The sequence below is a fragment of the Cyprinus carpio genome, chromosome A5 (genome assembly GCF_018340385.1).
Source record: "Cyprinus carpio isolate SPL01 chromosome A5, ASM1834038v1, whole genome shotgun sequence".
NCBI lineage: Eukaryota > Metazoa > Chordata > Actinopteri > Cypriniformes > Cyprinidae > Cyprinus > Cyprinus carpio.
Genome location: NC_056576.1, coordinates 30,278,427 through 30,298,891, shown reverse-complemented (window position 1 = coordinate 30,298,891; position 20,465 = coordinate 30,278,427). Strand labels below are relative to the sequence as shown.

The 20,465-nt window shown below is 38.5% G+C and overlaps 1 protein-coding gene and 1 pseudogene across 1 annotated transcript; one reads left to right on the top strand and one right to left on the bottom strand.

The window, feature by feature from the left end:
- Positions 1-106: 106 nt before the first annotated feature.
- Positions 107-3,548, bottom strand: LOC109090737 (protein FAM98B-like). Its single transcript, XM_042756864.1, has 8 exons — positions 3,424-3,548; positions 3,230-3,336; positions 2,829-2,951; positions 2,472-2,737; positions 2,300-2,380; positions 869-985; positions 648-791; positions 107-559 (listed from the first exon to the last, which is right to left on the bottom strand). The coding sequence occupies exons 1-8, from the start codon at positions 3,465-3,467 to the stop codon at positions 395-397; spliced, it is 1,047 nt and encodes a 348-aa protein (XP_042612798.1). The 5' UTR covers positions 3,468-3,548; the 3' UTR covers positions 107-394.
- Positions 3,549-4,081: 533 nt separating this feature from the next.
- On the top strand, positions 4,082-17,229 carry LOC109090740 (annotated as a pseudogene).
- The last annotated feature ends 3,236 nt before the right edge of the window (positions 17,230-20,465 follow it).

Below are 20,465 nucleotides of genomic sequence, written 5' to 3'. Positions count from 1 at the left end.
GCCTGAAATATAACATGCCAACAACTACTTAAAAATGCACATGTAAAAATAAATAAATAACATAAAACGGGAAATGTAATAAGGAGAAGAGAGTTAAAAGAGAAAATTCAATTTCAAAGGAAACATAATTGACTTTAATAATTTCATCAAGTAAATACAGCTTGTAGCCATTCGTATTTATACATTTCACTGAAATGATTTTATCACATTTTTGTTCATCAAATGAAATGCATTAAGCGCATTAAGTAATTTGCAACATTAAATAGGATTTTTTTGTTTTTTAAACGTCCATGATCATTTATGTCAAATATTTCAATGGGAAATATTGTCTTCTTTTAACATAAAGCTCTTTTGTTGTGTTGTGTCAGTTACAAAACTAGCCCTAAAAACCCTTCTAATTCTGATTCTGTTTGTCTTTATTCTTCTTTCCTGAAAATTCTCGTTTTTTTCTTTCATAACGATGACCACCTCCTCCCCCGCTGCGACTGGTGAAGCTGGGCATCGGTGGCTCGATCTCTCCTGGACGTCCCCCTCTGTCTGGCACACTGCCCATCAGCACCTGCAGAATGTGTATATATCCTTATTAAATCTTATGCAAATCGCCACACTGAATTTATTATTAGGAGCAAAACTTTGAAGAATGGCACCTTGTGAACTGCTGTTGAAGGCCCTGCTTTAACTGGCCTGATGCGAGACTCGTCCTCCCTGGTCGCCAACAGCTTAGCGATGGAGACAGAGGACTCAAGAGAAGGTGTACAGGGTGATATAGAAGAAAGCAAAGCACTGCGTTCCTTGAAAGAAAATAGAGCTCCGTGAAACCTATTACAAATACATGCTTGAAGGTTTGCAAAAGAGACAATCTTAGTACCTCTCCCCTCTCTCCCCAAGTAAAGGATTGTAGTGTGACATGGAAACGCTTGATCATCATTTGGCACCGACATTCAGAATCCTTACAGAGAGCTCTGTTGATGTCATTAATCTTTTTCTAAGAGTGAAAAAAATAACTGTGAAAATATTTGTTGTCCTGGAGTGTTGTTGTGTTTTTTATAGGTTGTTGTTGTTATTTTATAATTGATGAAAAAAAAATATTATATGTGCGATTTTTATCATGCATTTGTCATGCGTGTCTCATCAGTAAAGCTGGTTCCGTGATTAGCGGTAAATATCCGTCACCTGTTTTCAAATGCACCGGGAGTTCATACACAGAGCCGTAGTTCACTGACAAGCTACGCAATATCGTGTTCATAATCGAATGCGATTAATCTCAATTTATGAACAGAATATTGCGTAGCTTGTCAGTGAACTAAGGCTCTGTGTATTAACTGCCGCTCCCGTTTAAAAACAGGTGACAGACATTTACCGCTAATCACGGAACCGGCTTTACTGATGAGACACGCATGACAAATGCATGCGATTAATCGTGCAGCCCTACATTGCATCACTTGCTCATGCAATGGATCCTCTGCAGTGAATGGGTGCCGCGAGAAAGAGAGTCCAAACAGCTGATAAAAACATCACAATAATCCACAAGTAATCCACAATACTCCAGTCCATCAATTGATGTTGTGTGAACCGAAAAGCTGTGTTTTTGTAATAAACAAACCATCATCATGATGTTTTTAACGTCAATCCATTGCTTATGACTAAAGTCGAGTAAAAAAAGCCATGAATCAGAAGAGATAGCACCATTTACAAGTGAAAACAGTTCTAAAGATATATATATATGTATATATATATAATATATTTCTATGGATTTAGATGGGAGAGAACATGGGGATAGACTTTTCATTGGAGGAAGTATTATGGATTATGGACTGGAAGCAAAGGTTCAAAGTTAAAACTCCTTAATGAGGGACTTTTTCCTTGCAATCATGCAGCTTTTCACTTCACAAGACATTAATTGATGGATTGGAGTCATGTGGTTTACTTGTGGATCATTGTGATGTTTTTATCAGCTCTCTGGACTCTCATTCTGACGGCACCCATTCACTGCAGAGGATCCACTGGTGAGCAAGTGATGCAATGCTAAATTTCTCCAAATCTGTTCTGATGTAGAAACAAACTCATCTACATCTTGAATGGCCTGAGTGTGAGTACATTTTTAGCAATTTTTCACTTTTGGGTGAACAATTCCTTTACATACACACACCTGAGTAGGCATAAACAACAAACAATACAGCAATTATAAATAAAAAATAATGAATCAGTATAAATCAACAATTTTTGGTCATGCTCCTGCTCTAAAGTTTTTTGTTTGTTTTTTTCAGATGTGCACATGCCATTTCACTTTAATACATACCCATTGCTCGGAGTTCAGACTGGACTTCAATAATGCTTCTGGCACTTCACCTTCTGGAAGCGATGTCAGCCGTGACTGCACCTGAATAAAGGATGCATATGTTAGACGCCACCAAAACATAAAAACAAAAATGTCTAATAATTACTAGCCCTTCACTGGTGATGTTTCTTACCTCTGCACAGGCATCACTTATCTGAGAGGATGTTTCTAAGCCAAGAGTCTGAAAGAGTTCTGCTAGATCTTTATTTACTTCCTTCAAATTAATTTTATCCTCTTGTGCTGGACTGATTTCCTGTTGCTCATCTTTATTGCCCATATTAAGACTTTCCCATTTTCTTTGCTCTTTTCCCTTTGACTCACAACTCTGTTCTGTATCTTCCGGATGACTCTCTCTGTACATCAGCACGCGTGTCGCCGCCAACTCTGACACCAAATACTCTGTAAATTGCATGAACATACGTACAGTAACTCTTCACAGAAAATCCGTAAAATGCACTTACTGAGATTATCTATCACCTCTCTACCTTACCGGTCACTCTGAACAACAGAAGTGGGCTAAGGTGCTCTGATGTAAGTGCGTCCTGAGGACAGGACATCTCCTTCAGCACTTCCCTCAGCTCTCCGACCAGAACTGCACCACCAACATGCCGTGCTGAAGCACAGTTACATTTTATCCATAATCAATACATTTAAAAAGCATGGGTAACTAAAGTTGTGCAACTTATAGTCAGTACTTTTTGTACCCCAGGCCTAGAATTAAAGCTAAATATAAATACTTAGTATTAGATTTAAAAGTATTTTAATTCAAAGACTATTATTAATCACTTAAATATGATACCCTTATTCACTCATCACAAACGACTAAAAAGAGATGGAAATTCGTTAGTGAATATAGAAGTGTGTAATCCGTGCAGGTCTTGGTTGGGTTACCTGGAACATCAGGACAATTTGCTCTTAGTTCTGCGACCAACCAGGTGAGCAGCGGACAAGGCAATTCATCACATTTACATTCCTTCAAGCACTCTCTGCTTTTATACCTATGAAATATTAAAACAGCTCTGAGTGTAATTATCTTGAAAACAAAACAAAGTTTTTAAATTGCTGTTTATTTCAGCGTTACTCACCCAAGAGCTTTAATTAAAGTGATTGCAGCAGTATCTCTCTCCATTGCAAAAAATTACAGGCGCGCGTTCTGTAAGTTACTTCCGTATCCACCATCAGTGGCTGTTGTAAACAAGGCAAGAAGAAGTCGATAACCGAAAGCGAGACCAGATTAATCGAATGGAATTATTAAGTAATATACATTAAATACAAGTAGTTAAGTATTTTTTCGTAATAATTAATAATATATATTCGGGGTTCGATTCCCCGGAAATATATATATATATATATATATATATATATATTAATATATATATATATATGCTATATATGCATATATATATATATATATATATATGTGTTTGACAAAAATTTAGAAAAATTCTTGTTCATTAATATTAGCACTTATCCCAGTTTATAATGGACTACCGTGTTATCAAGAAATTGAATAATACTAATTATTAATAGTGTTGCTTATTTTGGCGGAAAGTGTTGCATGGTTATTTTAACTGGGACAACACACAATGTATTTAATTCAGCTTTTTATTTAGCTATTTTATCTGTGTATTTTAAACTATATTTAAGTGCTTAGAATAACAAAGCTACGATTTCTTGTATTTGACCTTTACGTTGTTTTTATATGAACGTTAAAAAGGCTGCGTATGAGGAATATCATTGGCTCCAGCGGCGTAGACAGACAGCAGCTTCAGCCAATCAGCTGCAGGGACCGAGAGCGCGCAGACCGTCGCCGCGCGCAGGAAGTGGGCAACCACGGTCACCCTCCATCTTCGAAACCATCGTAAAGACAATTCGCTTGAGGGGGAAACTGACAGATAAAGGTAAATACTTTGTTTTCCGAGCACACGAGGTAGTATGTATGTTCAGTTATTGATTTAAACTGATATAAGTATTTTTTTTTAGAGTATACCTGTGAGGCGGGTGGATTTTGCGCGTAAATTAGCGTTACTTGACTCCATAGTTTGCTAGAATGCTAAGTGTGCAGACTGTGGATAAAATGAAACACGCCAATAGATTGTTTTGACCCGTAAACGAATGGGTTTTGCTCTATGCATGTTGTTGTAGTTTATGTACTAAACCCTAAATCGCCTTCCAAAGGAAGTTAAAGTGTCTTTTAGCTGCAAAGACCTTTGCCTCAGTCAGCCAGTTAGCTTACATGCTAATACTTTAACGAGTGTGGAGATGATCCGCTGAGCGCGTGCAATAACCAATCAGTGACTCCCGTGTGTTTACTCTGACTGTACAGGCGCACAGTTTGGAATAAACTGCTGTAGGGGTGCATGAATCATGAGCGGGCTTAATGTCAAAAAGCTCAAAGTTAATGAGCTGAAGGAAGAGCTCCAGCGGCGAGGCCTGGACACCCGCGGGCTGAAGGCGGATCTGGCGGACAGATTGCAGGCGGCACTGGAGGCCGAGGCGGCCGGCTCTGCGCCATCGGACGAGCAGGAACAAGACTGTGAGGCTGGCGGGGAGCCGGGAGAGGGCAATGAGGATCAGGAGGAAGGTAAAGTGTGCTTTGACTTGGTTATATTCTGAAGATGTAATGCAGGCTGTGTTGTTGCGAATGGGGATGTGCTTCACAGAGATTAGGAGAGATTATTTATTAGGGTCGCCTGGTAACGTGTCAGACCACCACAGGGGGACCCCTTTTGATGTTGGACAATCATCTGGGAAATACAAGACAAGAAGTGCTTCCATTGTCGTGGAAAACTCAAGATTTTGTCATTTTACAACTGGAAAAATCAATAAGAAATTAATAGAATCTTATAAGTCATGGATATATTGTGGCGTATTTTTATACATGTACTGACTATAGTAATAACAGTAAATTATGCATAATTTCAAGCATTTAACACTAATCCTAAATCTTACATTATATAAAAAGAACATATTGTCGGTTAATATTTGTCAGTAATTAATTTTGTAATTACACTGTAATAAGTTATACCCTAAAATAAAGTGTGACCATTGCAACATTGACATTAATGCAAAAAAGTGGGGGATTTGTGATTTCCTGGCATTGAAAAATCTTTTACTAAAAAAAAGAAAGTGACAAAAAGAAAATAAACTGCTTGTGAATTAGACATTTTATAAAATCTTGAATAAGCCATGGATATATTGTTTTAGTTATACTCAAAAAATGTGTTGTTGTTATTTTGGAATTGCTCTTTGTGACTACATTATCTTAAAAAATGTGTTAGAACAATATATTTGATTTGAAAAGTGTATTTGAGTAATGACAGATGACTTGAAGAGTCATGGAAATTGGTTCTAGACGTTAATGCAACAAAATATGTTTATTCTGCTCATTTCTACACAGAATTTGCAGCCAAGGAGAAAGATTATGGAGAGGAGGCCAAGGCACAGTCTGATGATGGAAACAGCACAGACCTCTACCAGGGTGGATTTGATGATCAGGGAACCGAGAGTAATGAAGGCAATGAGGACAGCACGGAGACACCCATACCTGGTTTTGGAACAAGTGATTATTCATCAGACGCAATGTCAGGACAGATGACGGAGCAGTACTCGTATGACCAGGATGAAAACCAGGAGCCTGGGGCCAAGCAGCCGTTCCCTGAGGAACCAGCCAAGCAGCACTATAAGCAGGATGAGGTGAAGCAGGAGTATGAGGAGACTCCTTCACATGCAGAGCCACAGGGGGAGCAGAAGCTTGACGAGCCAGCATCACGGCAGATCCCAGAGGGAGACTCAAGTCAGAGCAGCCAGCAGGAAGAGTCTGGTAAGTCTGGGCAAGTGTTTAAACAACAAAGGGTGACAACCTTCTACAAGCGACTAAATCTTCACTCTGGGCAACTAAATGATGTCTAACATAATAAATTCTTAGATTTTACTCACCAATGTGTGATTTAAAGGCCAAGTATAAATTTGGCACAGATATATTTTCATTCGCCGAACACTCTGACAGTTTCACTCTCCATCAAGCGATCTGTGCTTTTTTTTTCTTTTCCAATTCAGCTGAATGGATTTGCAGTGTACCTGTATTTGCCGTACCGCAAACTCTGCCTATCTCGCCGTCATTATGCTGAGAGTGCAGTTTCTCACACACGCAAAGAAAGAGAGAGCAAAAGATTCTTGCATACCATGCAGAATTGACAGGTTCTCTGGTAGTGGGCAGAACTAATGCACAAACGGCAATCTCAGTGTTTGGCGCTCACCTAATATCTTCCCTGATTTTATTTTAGCAAATTAGTTTGGGCGAACGTGGTTAATATTCATGAATCCAGCAGTTCATTAATCCTTAGTGCGTTTTATAATGTTATTAGTAGTAGAAATTGTATTATTATTATTATTATTATTTTTTTTTTTTTAAAGAATCACTGAATGAACAACAATATCTTAAGCACCACCACCAGTCCTCCTTAGTTCAGTTATAAAGACAAATATGCATTCATACATGGTTAACAAATTTTTTGTTCTTATATATATATATATATATATATATATATATATATATATATATATATATATGTATATATATATATATACTATTTTATTACCAAGGTGTGCATAGAGCAGCGGTTCTCAATTCCAGTCCTCGTGCCCCCCAGCTCTGCATATTTCGCACGTCTCTCTTTGTTAACACACCTGATTCAGATAATCAGCTCGTTAGAAGTGAGCTCTGTGCATGAACTGTGTTCTCATTGACATGGTCCCTACACAGTGTTCATTGCTCCCTACTCCCTGAGCAGGGGAAATCTGGTGTGACATCATATACCTCTGTAAATAAATACAATTTAAATTCAGGTCTCACACACTTCAATGTACTTTGAATGGAACATATACGTTCGCTTTGAGCTGGAATCATGGTGGAATATCCTGTGATGTCCACTTCGCAGGGCACTTATGTTCAAATAGAACAAACGTCTGAAGCCATTAGAGAAACATACAAAATGTGCAGAGCAGGGGAGCTATAGAGCTTGTTTGGTGTGCTTTGCTTGCTGCGACTCTGATTGTTGGAATTTTCTGTACAGTGTCATGGGTAATGTAGTTTTTCCACTTAGAATTCTGTTATTAAACCATATTTGTTGAATTAATGGGAACAGATGCCTTCAACAAAAGAATATACAATCATTAACGACCTTATAGTTCACAACAGTAATTGTTAAAAATCAATTGCTTTGTAGGGAAAATGAATGTTTTTACTTCCAGAACTTCTGACTGTTGCAGTCTATTATCACATAAATATATCTGATGTAGCTTAATATATATTTATCCAAATGTTTTCAGAGAGTTGTGAGGTGAAGACTGAGAGTAAGGCCAATGAGGATGTTCCACAGCAAGCTGAGCAGGTCAGTGACTGGGACGCACAGGCCAAATCAGAGGATGATAGATACTCATCAAACAGTCGCAAGAGGTCATATGATGATAGTCGAGGATATGGTTACTATGAACATCGTGAGGAAAGGAGGTAAGTTAGGTCTCCTTGGGTTTACTTTGTTTTTTGTATTGCCCAATCTCATAGTTCTCTTTGGTTGTTTTAGGGGAAGGTCACCACAGCCCCCGGCTGAAGAAGAAGAGGAAGACATTGATGATAAACTTGTGGTCATTGACACCTGTAAGTATAATTTAGGAGAAATGAGTATAGTGAGAGTGACTCCTGGTTAACTTGTAGTATTAAAGGGCACCTACTATGCAAAAATCCACTTTTACTAGGTGTTTGGACAGAATGTGTGTTAGAACTGTGTGTAAACTGCCAGCTTAGAATGATAAAAATCCATCCAGTCTTTTTTTTTTCAAATCTTCATAAAACCAAACCAGGCTCAAAAAACACTCTCGCTCATGTTGCTTCTCCTCTCTGTTTATTGCCATATGCAAAGCAGAGATGTCTAGGCTCCACCCCCTTCTGGAGTCGATTTGGAGTGCTGTTTTTATGAGGGATTTCACCAATACTGATACTGTGCTCATGTACTTATTCTCTTTAAATGCTCTGATACCACACAGTATGTTCACAGTGTTTGTGTCCACACCAAGAAGCACTGAACAGAACAGAGAGCAGAACGAAGATATTTTAGATTAAGGATTTCTATGATGTAAATGTATCTAATTATACACTGTTTTATTCACATTACAGAATGGCTTCTTGTTTGTTTGTCTATAGATAACTGTGACCTGCACTTCAAGGTGGCCCGTGACAGATACAGCGGTTACCCTCTGACCATTGAGGGTTTTGCCTACCTGTGGGCAGGTGCTCGAGCCACTTACGGTGTTACCAAAGGACGTGTGTGCTTTGAAATGAAGGTAACAAAGATGCTATTTAATGTTTGAAGCCATGTTTGATTGCACAAGATAGGTCACAAAGCTCTTTATTGTCCTGTTCCTTGTTTAGATAAATGAGGAAATTTCAGTAAAGCACCTTCCTACCACTGAGCCTGACCCTCATGTGGTGAGAATCGGATGGTCCCTGGACTCTTGCAACACTCAACTTGGTAAATGACCAGACTTACAGTAACCCTGCTTCAAAGTATTTCTGACACCTGATGCATTTTTTTTTATTAAGATTAATCCAAAAACTTTTTGCTGGAAAGTGTGAGGTTTGTCTTCTGTGGTGCATTAACATTGTAGTTTACGAGCTCTTTCTTTTGTATTACAGGTGAAGAGCCCTTCTCTTTCGGCTATGGAGGAACTGGCAAGAAATCCTCCAACTGTAAATTTGAGGACTATGGGGAAAAGTTCAGTGAAAATGATATCATTGGCTGCTATATTGTAATTATATTTTTCTCTTATACTTCTAGATTAGATTACACATAATGCATCTTAATGTGGTCTCAGAGACTGTATTATTAACCATTTTCCACTCTGTTTTCCATAGGACTTTGAAAGCAGTGAGGAAGTAGAAATGGCGTTCTCTAAGAATGGCAAGTTGCTGGGCCCGTGTTTCCATGTCACTCGAGAGGAACTGGCCGGCCGTGCTCTTTTCCCACACGTGTTGGTGAAGAACTGTGCTGTGGAATTCAACTTTGGACAGAGAGAGGAGGCCTTTTTCCCTCAGCCGGAGGGCTACACCTTCATTCAGGATATTCACCTAGAGGACAGAGTCAGAGGGTCACTGGGACCGGCCACTAAAACTGAATGCGAGGTTTGATGTGGAAATTAACTTTTAAGAATAATAATCATTATGTATTCCAGTCTCATCAACAAGGGTTTTATAATGAAGAAGAATTGTGTTTTAAAATTTTCAGCTGTGGCTGAATTTTATGCATCTATAATGTAATTCCATGGAGAGTAATAATTGGTTAACATTTGTTGGAAAGTGATGCCATTATGTGACAGCACCAGTAATACCGGTATCACCGGGGGGGTGGGGTTCGTTGGCGGTTTCCTCGTTTTCCATCACTTTTAAATAGCTTATAAATGTCAGTGCGCATTTTACTTTCACTTTCAAATTAGCACAGATTTTTGGTGGGGGTTTTTCTGGTTCATGTAGAAAACCGGTGTATATTTTCGTTACGATATTAATTTTTAATATACCGCCATACCGATGTATTTAATTACTCAACGTTCGGAACGTTATGCTGCACCGCGGCCGCGGCACACTGTTTCAGACGGACCCTTTACAATGTTGCAAAAACCCGACGTCGACCAAACAACCATTTTATGCAAGTGCTGTCGGGCTAAAAGCACATCTTGGAATATCAACCAGCAGAAAATGCATTGTACACCTGATTATGCATGAAAAAAAAAAAAAGTCATAAACCGGCATAATTTAGAAAAAAAACGTGATATAAATTTTTGTTCAAACCGCCCAGCACTAGCACAGCATACACCTTGATGTAAAATAGAATAAAAAAAAATACACAAAGTTTAAATACAGTAAAAATCTGCAAACACTGGAACCAAAAAAATAAGAAACGAATGTTTAAAAAAGAAGAAAAAAGCTTACAAAATCACCTTAATTTCAAAATCCAAAATATTGCCCAAAAGGCACTTTTGCATTTTGTTCCGAAACTAAATCGTAATCATTAATTGTAGTATCTGTTCTCTAACTGAATTAAATGATTTTTATTACTATAAAAAATCAAAACGATGGTGGGGGGGGTGCTGCAGCGGTGGGCAAGTGACCGCCAATACAGACTATCGCATTAAGCCTACTAGTATGTAAAATGTTGACTCCATGTTTTCTTCTCAGATCCTGATGATGGTTGGTCTACCTGGTAGTGGAAAAACCACCTGGGCCATAAAACATGCTGAAGAGAACCCTGACAAAAAGTACAACATCCTGGGCACAAATGCTATCATGGAAAAAATGAAGGTATGGCTCCTGGATTTAATCCCTGTTGTTATGGCAGCTGTGCATGTGTTAAGTTTGGTTGTCTTTAAAGAACCACCACTACAGCCATACACATTCAGACAGACATTTTTGGCAAGGCTTGGGTAACTCTGGCCCTTGATGTCCACTATCCTTCAAAAGTTTAACTTCAACCTAATAAAACACACCTGTCTGTATCAGGTCATGGGACTTCGTCGTCAGCGCAACTATGCCGGACGCTGGGACATCCTTATTCAGCAGGCCACGCAGTGTCTCAACAGGCTCATCCAGATTGCTGCCCGCAAGAAACGCAACTACATCCTGGATCAGGTACTGCTATACTTGCCTTCCTCTGTGCTGTACTCACAGCTAAAGCCCTTCCCCTTCCTTCTCAACCCTCCCCCCAAAAAAACCACATCCACTACTGCCCACTGATGCACATGTTCATTAATGTACTTCTGCTCTCTCTGTAGCCTAGTCCAAAACATCTATTAGCCTTTTGTGCTCCTGAAGACTTGTTTTTCCAGTCCTTATTTCTTTGTCCTGTTGCTGAATTATGATTTGTTTTGTTTTGCTTAAATGTTAAAAAAAAAATGAGCAAGGAAAGAATGCAGTGTAGTATGTTGTCGCAATGAATATTTTTGACTTTATGTATTGCCTTGTTGTAAAGAGATCTTTGCCACACTGTACAAGTAGTCCATGACATTAGTAAGATGTTGAAAAACAAGTAATCACTGCCTGGTGAGTAAGAAAACACCTTCTGTTGCTATGGTAACTGTAAAAAAAAGAGAACTTTTCATTAGATAAACTTGGAACTTTACTTGAATGTTGTGTTTAGAAATGAATGGCAGGTAAGTGGGAAAACTAACCTGCTTGAAGTTTACAGGTGGACAGTTCCAGAGGTTGTAAGGTAGGTAAGGTCAAAGGACATGCTAATGGGTCCCTAAGGAGTCTGTGAGTATAAACGGGTAGGTAATAAATGTTTGTCCATGTCGGGCACGCTGGTCTATTGAACAACGTATAAGTGAAGGTAAGGAAGGGGACCCAGGCAGTGCATGACATTGAAATACAGAAGTGAGGGTTATTTACATTCTTCAGAATTTTGAAATTAGTTTCTTTTAGTCCGGGCAATATGTACCAGCAGATAATGTGTTCAAATCTCAGTCATTGATGTTTGGAAGTGATTGATGTAGTTACATTTTAAGCATGACCAAAAGTTTGGTTAGTTTAAAGGCCGGGACACACCAAGCCGACTTCAAAGAACTAGTGGCGACGAAAGCCAACGGTCGCCTCGCATTCGCAGCGTCGGACCAAAAAGCTGCGCTGGAACACACCGCACAGACTACAACCGACGGCAAACTAACACGTGCGTTCTGCGCATGCGTGAGAGGAATGAGCTGTTCATATCAGCAGCTATTAAAGGGGTCATACAATGCGATTAAATTTTTTTCTTTCTCTTTGGAGTGTTACACGCTCTTCGTGCATAAACATCTGTAAAGTTGCAAAGACTGAAGTCTCAAATCCAAAGAGATATTCTTTATTAAAGTTAAGTCTTGTCCACGCCCCCCTGAAACGGCTTGTTTAAACACGCCCCCACATCTCTACGTCACTATGTGGGAAGATTTGCAAAACGCCACCCAAATGTTCACGCAAAGAAAGAAGGCGTACCTTTTATTCTCACTGTTGCCGCTCACCATTTGATGGAGAAGCTGTGTGTTTCATTGTGAAAGTGAAACTACTGTGTTTTGCCTTCCAAAAGAGCATGATATCCGCTTCGTCATGCCTAGAGCTGATCCGTGCTGGTCGCTGAGGAAATACATCAACTTCGCGCTCACCGTGGACAAAGCGGAGTCCTGCCCGGGGTTGTGACGCGGTTGCCGCAACCCCCGGCCGCTCCTTCGTCAAATCCGCCGCCCATTCCTTGTTATAGCCACTGGCTGCCGCTCACTCAAGCCGCTGGCCATTCCTCACTCTTTGCAACGTCAGTCTGGTCGCTTCTTACTCACAGTATGCGAGTAGGTTTACATATGTAAAGGATTTGCCACTGATGATTCAAACCCGAATTTTGAGCAGTGAAGAGTAGCACTTGTTGTTTGTCATTTCTTCAATCACAAATGCAGACATGGTTTTATGTTTACACAGCACGATATGTAACGCAACCCGTAAAAAGACAGTACAAGTCATTATAATCAGTAATTATGTCCCCACTGGATGCAACAACTGCCTCGTTTGTAATGGGTTTTATTGTTTTTGTCCTGTCATGCTGGTGTTCTGACCAGGACGCGACATAACAGTATATATTGAGGGGCCGTAACATTTCCGTCAGATGCTTGAGGCATTCGGGCAATCACAATGCACTGGACAGCTGGCCAATCAGCGCACACCTCGCCTTGTAAAAAAAACTGTGTTTCAGAAGGTGAGGCATAGAGGAGAAACAATAATGTACAATATGTGGAAAATAATGTGTTTTTTTAACCTTAAACCGCATAAACACATTTCATTACACCAAATACACAAAATAATGCAACATCGTATGACCCCTTTAATAGTATTTATTCGTCATTCAAAAGGAGAAACCAAAACAAAGATATACCTGTTAAATGCAGATATATAAAATGTAAACAATGCAGCGCTTGCTTACCATTTTGAATATCAGTAATGTTGATTACTTTAATAATTTTAAGCGGTTCATGTTGTTATGAAAACATTTGCGTATTAAAAATGATTGGGAAAAATCATGTAACATTTAAACAGCCTTCTGTCTGCACCGCCTTCATTCACATGCTTGTTTTTATCACTTTTGCTTTATTTCTCGCCACTGACTCGTTCGCTGCACTGAACATCCAATCAGAGCTCTCACTCTCGCTGACGTCCCCGACCCGATTCAACATGTTGAATTGGGCAAACTGCCGCCAATGTGAGCCCGACAAGTGGAACCCACCAAACAAACTAGCTCGATCGTTGCTCGCCGTCAGCCCAACGATGTCAAACAGCCGATTGTCGGCTTGGTGTGTCTCGGGCTTAAGAGAAAATGCTTTCAGTATTAAGCAGTCAAGTTAGAATTTAATTGCATGTAATTTCTTCTAACTTGGATCTTTTATAGTATAGTGAGAAACTATAACACAGAAGTACTCTGTAACGTTTGTCTCATAAGAGAATGGCTTCTGTTAAAACTAGTAGTTTGAGCGAAGCAGAAAGGGTCCCCTGTACAGTGTCAGTCATTCACAAACTCCCTTGTGTTGGCCTCTTCGCAATCCACGGTAAGTCAGTTGCAATTGTGAGAGACAACCGCTAGTCATTCCAGATCAGTAAATATAGACATGAAAAAAAAAACTCTCTCACTTTCATCGTTGCAGGAATCCAATTCCCCTCCTACGGAACGCAAAGCCGTAACAAAAGCAAATAATGAACAGCTTCTACTTCTTTCTTGTCACCATTGCTAGACAAATGTATATGGATCAGCCCAGAGGAAAAATGCGTCCTTTTGAAGGTTTTCAACGCAAGGCTATTGTAATTTGTCCCACGGATGAGGATTTAAAAGAGCGAACATTAAAGCGAACTGATGAGGAAGGGAAGGATGTTCCCGATCATGCTGTGTTAGAAATGAAAGGTAGGAATGCCATGGATAACCAAAACAAATGTTCAAAACTACACACCAGATCTGCTTTTGCTGTTGTTGTGTTTTTTTTGTTTTTTTTTTCTTTTTCTTTATTTTAAGACTTGGAAGAACCCACCCGTCCCTCCTTCTGTTAAACCTTTTTGCCAGATAAAAGAGCTCCTTTCACCTTTTTTCATCTCTCCCAGCCCTGTTAACCACATTTTCTTGCATTGTCTCTCATGCCATTCCTCACCACTGCAAACCTGCTCAGATAATCAGGAGTGAGGATAAGGATTGCTGTCAATTGGCTCTGGCTCTCTAATTCTCTTCAGCAACCGAGCAGTTTGTATTGGCTTTATTATTAAAAGTTGAATACATTTTTGGACAACTGTCCTCATCTAGGTACTACTTAATTTACAGGGACATCTTTTATCATATCACTCTTTTTCTGGCAATTGTTTTTAGTTTAATTTTAGTTCCCTATGACCCCCCTACATTGTCCTCATATTCCTACTCTGGGACAAGTGTTTACTTACACAGCTAAGGCAACGTTTGTCCTAGAGCATGTTAACTTTATCAACACATACTCTAGTTCTCTCTCTTTTACTCTCTCTCTGTCCCCTTGTTCTGTCCCCTCCTCTGTATGTTTGCTGTCACCATTGTATGGTGCTGATAATGATTCTCTTTGTCTTTTGCCGGCTCGGCTGTTCTGTCCCTCATTGCGTGCCTCTGCTCCCGCAGCAAACTTTGTGCTGCCCGAAGTCGGCGAGTTCCTGGACGATGTGACATTCGTAGAGCTTCAGCGGGAAGAAGCCGACGTTCTCATCAAGCAGTACAACGAAGAAGGCCGTAAAGCTGGCCCTCCCCCGGAGAAGCGTTTTGATAGCCGCCAGGGTGGTTTCCGTGGCCGTAGTAACTTCCAGCGCTATGACAATCGTGGTGGACCTCAGGGTGGAAGAGGTGGATACCAGAACCGGGGCGGCTCTGGAGGTGGAGGCTACCGGGGAGGTACGATTCCTAAATTTGCTAGTTTTGTGCTTTTCAAGTTTGGGGACAGTAAATTAGTAGTAGTAGTAATATATTTAGCTATTTATTTATTTAGCTAAGACACATTAAAAAGTGACAGTAAAGTAAAAAAAAAAAAAAAGACTTCATTTCAAATAAATGCTGTTCTCTTTCTATTCATGTAGGAATAGAAAAAATGGTGGACTTGCTTTCTCATTTCATACAAACACAACTTTCGTCATTTTGCATGTCAGTTAATAGATTGTACAGAAAATGATCTCAGGACATTGGTGTTAATATTACTGCAGTATTGTTGCAGTTTTTGTATAGGCCGATTTATTTAAACATTATAATGGGATATTCTTTTTTCTTTTCTTTTTTTTTTGTGGAAGCTTTAAGACAATATACAGGTAAAATTATAAAGTAATTCCAACTCAAATCTATATTTCATGTCCACATATTAGTATATGGTGAGTAGCCGTGTAATAATCTGGATAATTTACAGCCAGCCAGCATCATCGCAAAGAAAATAAGTTATATTGATGACCCTGTCTGGGTTTATTTTGCAGTTAATGATCAGATTACTATACAGTTATTCCATATTTATTGTTCTACGTTGGTGGTTAGATTCTGCCTACAAGTTGTTGATAATCACTCAACTAATTCATTAGGATACAACCGTGGAGGCTACAACCAGAATCGCTGGGGAAATAACTACAGGGACGGAGGCTCAGGAGGTCGTGGTGGATACAACCGCAGCCAGCAGTCTGGAGGCAGTTACAACCACAACCGCCAAGGCTCCTACAACAAGAGTGGCTCTGGATCCAGCTACAGCCAATCACAGGTACTAAGACTGGGCTAAGATTATCCAGCGATCAGCTTGTGAAACCAACAGGACTTGAAGTCATTGCTTACATTTTATTTTATTCTTTTTTTCTAGCCTCAGTCTTACAATCAAGGCTATAACCAAGGCTACAACCAGAGCAACTACAACCAAGGGTACAACTATGGCAACTACAGTCAATACCCAGGATACAACCAGAGCTACAGTCAAACTCCAGCGCCCACGGGACAGACCTACAGCCAGCCGCAGCCGCAGCAGCAACAGCAACAGCAACAGCAACAGCAGCAGCAGAGCTACAATCAACAGTACCAGCAGGTGAGATAGTCTCTGAAGGGAAACTGCATATAGTCACCATGATCAGAAATCAACTTCTCCATTAAGGGGCAATATTAGCCCATTATCTTTATTAAGTTGTTTTGTCTTTATGTCTATGATTGGCCACTACATTTATAAACTACAGAAACATGTGTGATTAAGTTATAATACTCAATGGTGCAAAAAACACCTAAGACGAAACCTAATGCTATGTAAGCAGATTTAGATATAATGCCACGGTTAAGTTTAATCATGACAGCTGTGATAGATTTAGTTTAGAAATTGTACAGTGGCATTTTTGTCCCCTTATCTTGAATGCATGTATTTTTATACATTGTACCTTACTTCCCCCAGTATGCTCAGCAGTGGCAACAGTACTACCAGAACCAGAGCCAGTGGAACCAGTACTATAACCAATACGGCAATTACGGCAACTACACCCAGCAGGGCACCCAAGGCAGCCAGGGCGCCCAGGGGAACACAGTAGTAGCATCGCAGGTGTTTCAGACAGCCCATTCCCTAAACAGCATTCCTCATGCCTTTTTTGTGTTATCCAGTCTTACCCTTTTTTTGCCTGCTCTCTGTAAAAACGTTTATTTTATTCACTCCCTATTTATACCAACCTTAAAGCTAATCAAATTTGTGTGGCCCTCCATTGCTCTGTTTGAGTTTTGGTGACAAGTATCCCTTTTTTTTTGCTCTTCTACTAAATATTTGTTTACATACAGCTTGATCCTTTTGTCCTCTGTGTACTTGTAGATGAGAGGTTCGACATTTGAATTTAGTAATGTGTGTTTTAGTCTGCGGCAAACAGCTCACACACTATGATGTGGAGTAAAAGGAGAAAATTTATTGAGAAAGCTTTGCACGCTTAGATTTACATCTGATGTATAGAGCGAGAGAGAGGCAAGGTGTTTCTGTGTTCCATTAGTTTTACCACTGATTTTATTTTATTTTTTATCTTGTAAGATTAAAGAACCACATTTTGCGGTAGATGTTTATGGGTATTGTTCTGTATATGATCATATGCCTGTATGTACAAATCGATGTAAGACCATGTAACACTTTTGTCTAGGTACATCACATTGGAAATTTTAATAACCTAAATCTTGAAATCTCTAAATCATTTTCCTTTTTTATATAGCATTTTTAAAATGACTCTGATTGGTCTGATGCACATCTATTCCCATGTTGCAGATTAGTAATGATCCAAACTAGTTCCTTGTGTGGATATGTTTTTACCTTGTGTCTTGTCTGTAAAGCAGTATCTGCATATGGTTTTGTGTCAAATCAAAACACATTATTTTGTATTTGAGAATATAATCAGAAGAAACATCCTGTGTTCTTGTCTAAATTAACGTGAAACCTGCAACAACATGGGAGCACAGTAAGTAACTGTGCAAATATTGCAACTTAAACTTGTCACTAGGGCAATATGACAATAACCTTTAAGATCGTTATTGTATATCTCAGTTATAAAATATGCATGTGAAAATATAAATTAATTGTGCATAGTTACAATATGTAAAATGCTAGATAAAAAGTCAACCATTTTATTCCAGAAATGTTTAAATCTATTTACACCACATAATGTTAACAAGACATTATACTTTTCAAATCACAGTATTCTGCTTTGATGCATGTATTTCAACATATGGACAGGGTTAGTATACGAATTTAAAAGGAAGAGTGTAAAAGTGTTTTTTCATTTTCACACTTTTAACAGGTTTTTTTTAAGTCGAGAGCTAAAACACTCATAGGTCGAGTCAGATTATTATGGGACAATCATCCAGCCATACTTCATTAATTCAGGTCTCCTTTATCATTTAATATGCAAAAAAATGTGTCAATACAAAATGTTTTACTACCCCAACATTTGAATGGATAGTTAGTACAAAACTAAAAATTGTCATCTATTACTCACCTTCATGTTGTTCCAAACCCACAAAGTCTTTCGTTCATCTTTGAAGCATAAATAAAGGTATTAAAGATTTTTGTGTTCCTCCTCTGAAAGTTCATGCCACCAACAATACATGACACATGAGAAGGAACATCATTGGTTTTCAAAAGTCAAGCACGTTTGAGCTTCTGTTTACCATATTTTATAGGTTTTATTTATGTGCGATTATCCATATTTACGTGAATAAAAGCCTAAATTGAATCTGTTCATCACATTAAGTGATCATGTCTCTTCAAAAGACTTGGACTTAGTCCCTAAATTAATAGATTTCTTTTAAAATGTCTTCATTAACTTTTTGAAGTGTCAAAGTTGTGCCTGAAATGGACTTTCAGTGGAGGCAAAGAAATCTTAAAATTAAAAATATCTTGATTTGTGTTTTGAAGATGATTAAATGTCTAATAGGTTTGGAACAGCATGAGGGTGGTTGTGTGAACTAGTCCTTTAATATGTCAGAAGTCCACCTATAGACCTTAGCCAGGGTATGCCATATTTATTTTTTGACAGGAATGAAAAATCAGAGTAGAAAATGGCATTTTATTCCTAAATTATGACAAGTGCATAAGACAGCCATTGCTAATGAATTAATCTCAATTTACAATTTATTTTGGTTAATTTAAAAACATGGCAAGTGTGGGTGTGTATAGGTTTGGATATACTGGCTTGTGAAAGCCAAATTATCCGTACTCTTGTAGTGAAACCTGCCAAACACAGACTAGTGGATGGACCTCACTAGTAAAATAAAAATAAGGCTCATAAATTCACTCATCATTTATTCGCCCTCATGCCATTCTAGTTTTATATGACTTTCTTTATGCAGTTGAACACAAACAGATTTTTAGAAAAACAATCCATCTTTGTGAGTCCATGTAATAAAAGTGTGTAATTAGAATGATTTCTAAAGGATCATGTGACACTGAAGACTGGAGTAATGTCTGCTGAAAATTCAGCTTTGCCATCACACGAATAAATGACATTTTAAAATATATAAAAATAGAAAACAGTTCTTTTAAAATGTAAAAATACTTCACAGTATTACTGTTTTTACTGAATTTTTATTAAATAAATATAGCCTCTGTGAGCATAAAACATAAAAAAAGCAGTAAAAACAACTTTTATCATATCACACAGTTAAAACAGTTTGCTTGTACATTGAATTTCATGACAACTAAAAAATAAAATTCCATCTGAAAGTTCTTTTTCAACTTTTGATTTCATATCTAGAGAAATTAGTATTATAGTAATGTAATATTTCCTTTTATATTTTTTTGATCTTCATATAATCCTGCTTCAGAAGCCTGTCTGAAATCAGTTTCAGGTGGTACCTTTGAGCACAAAAGCTACCTACAACGTTACTGGCAGATAGGGCAGCAAGGCAACAAGTCAACTGCATAATCTCCTGTCACTTCTGAAATAACACACTCTGAGATGCACACTTATTTTGATTGAGTAATTACTTGTTACCATTAGAAAGTAGTTCACATACTACTTTGGCCATGTTTTTTATTTATCCTTTATTTTACCAGGACAGTACCATTGAGATGATCTCTTCTTCCAGGGAGGGAGTCCTGGCCAAAATGGCAGCACAAAAGTTTCACAATAAAACAATTACAAACACATAAAACAAACAACATTTTGCCCTTCATTCAGATGATTACAAATATGTGACAAAAAAACAAAACAAAAAAAACAACAGAATTTACTCATAGCAAGTACATGTTTGCTGCAGAGTAGACCATAAAGGTTTTTTTATTTTTTATTTTTTTATTTAAAGGGGGGAGTGTTTCCAGCATAACACTGTTGCCATTGTCATGTGACCTGTGTCGCTTCACTGTCATTCACAAATTATTGACTGGGTGCACACTTTAAAATCTCAAGCGTTGTAGTAGTTCATACGGGAACTTTTCCACGTACTGTTTATGAATGTGAATTCAGATATACTTTTCTTTTCACATACTGTTATTTACCTACTATATTGTAGGGAAGTGTGTAGTTTGCGGCCTATTTGACAATGGATCAAACCATTTAGAATTGTTTGGAGGGGAATTACTGACTGAT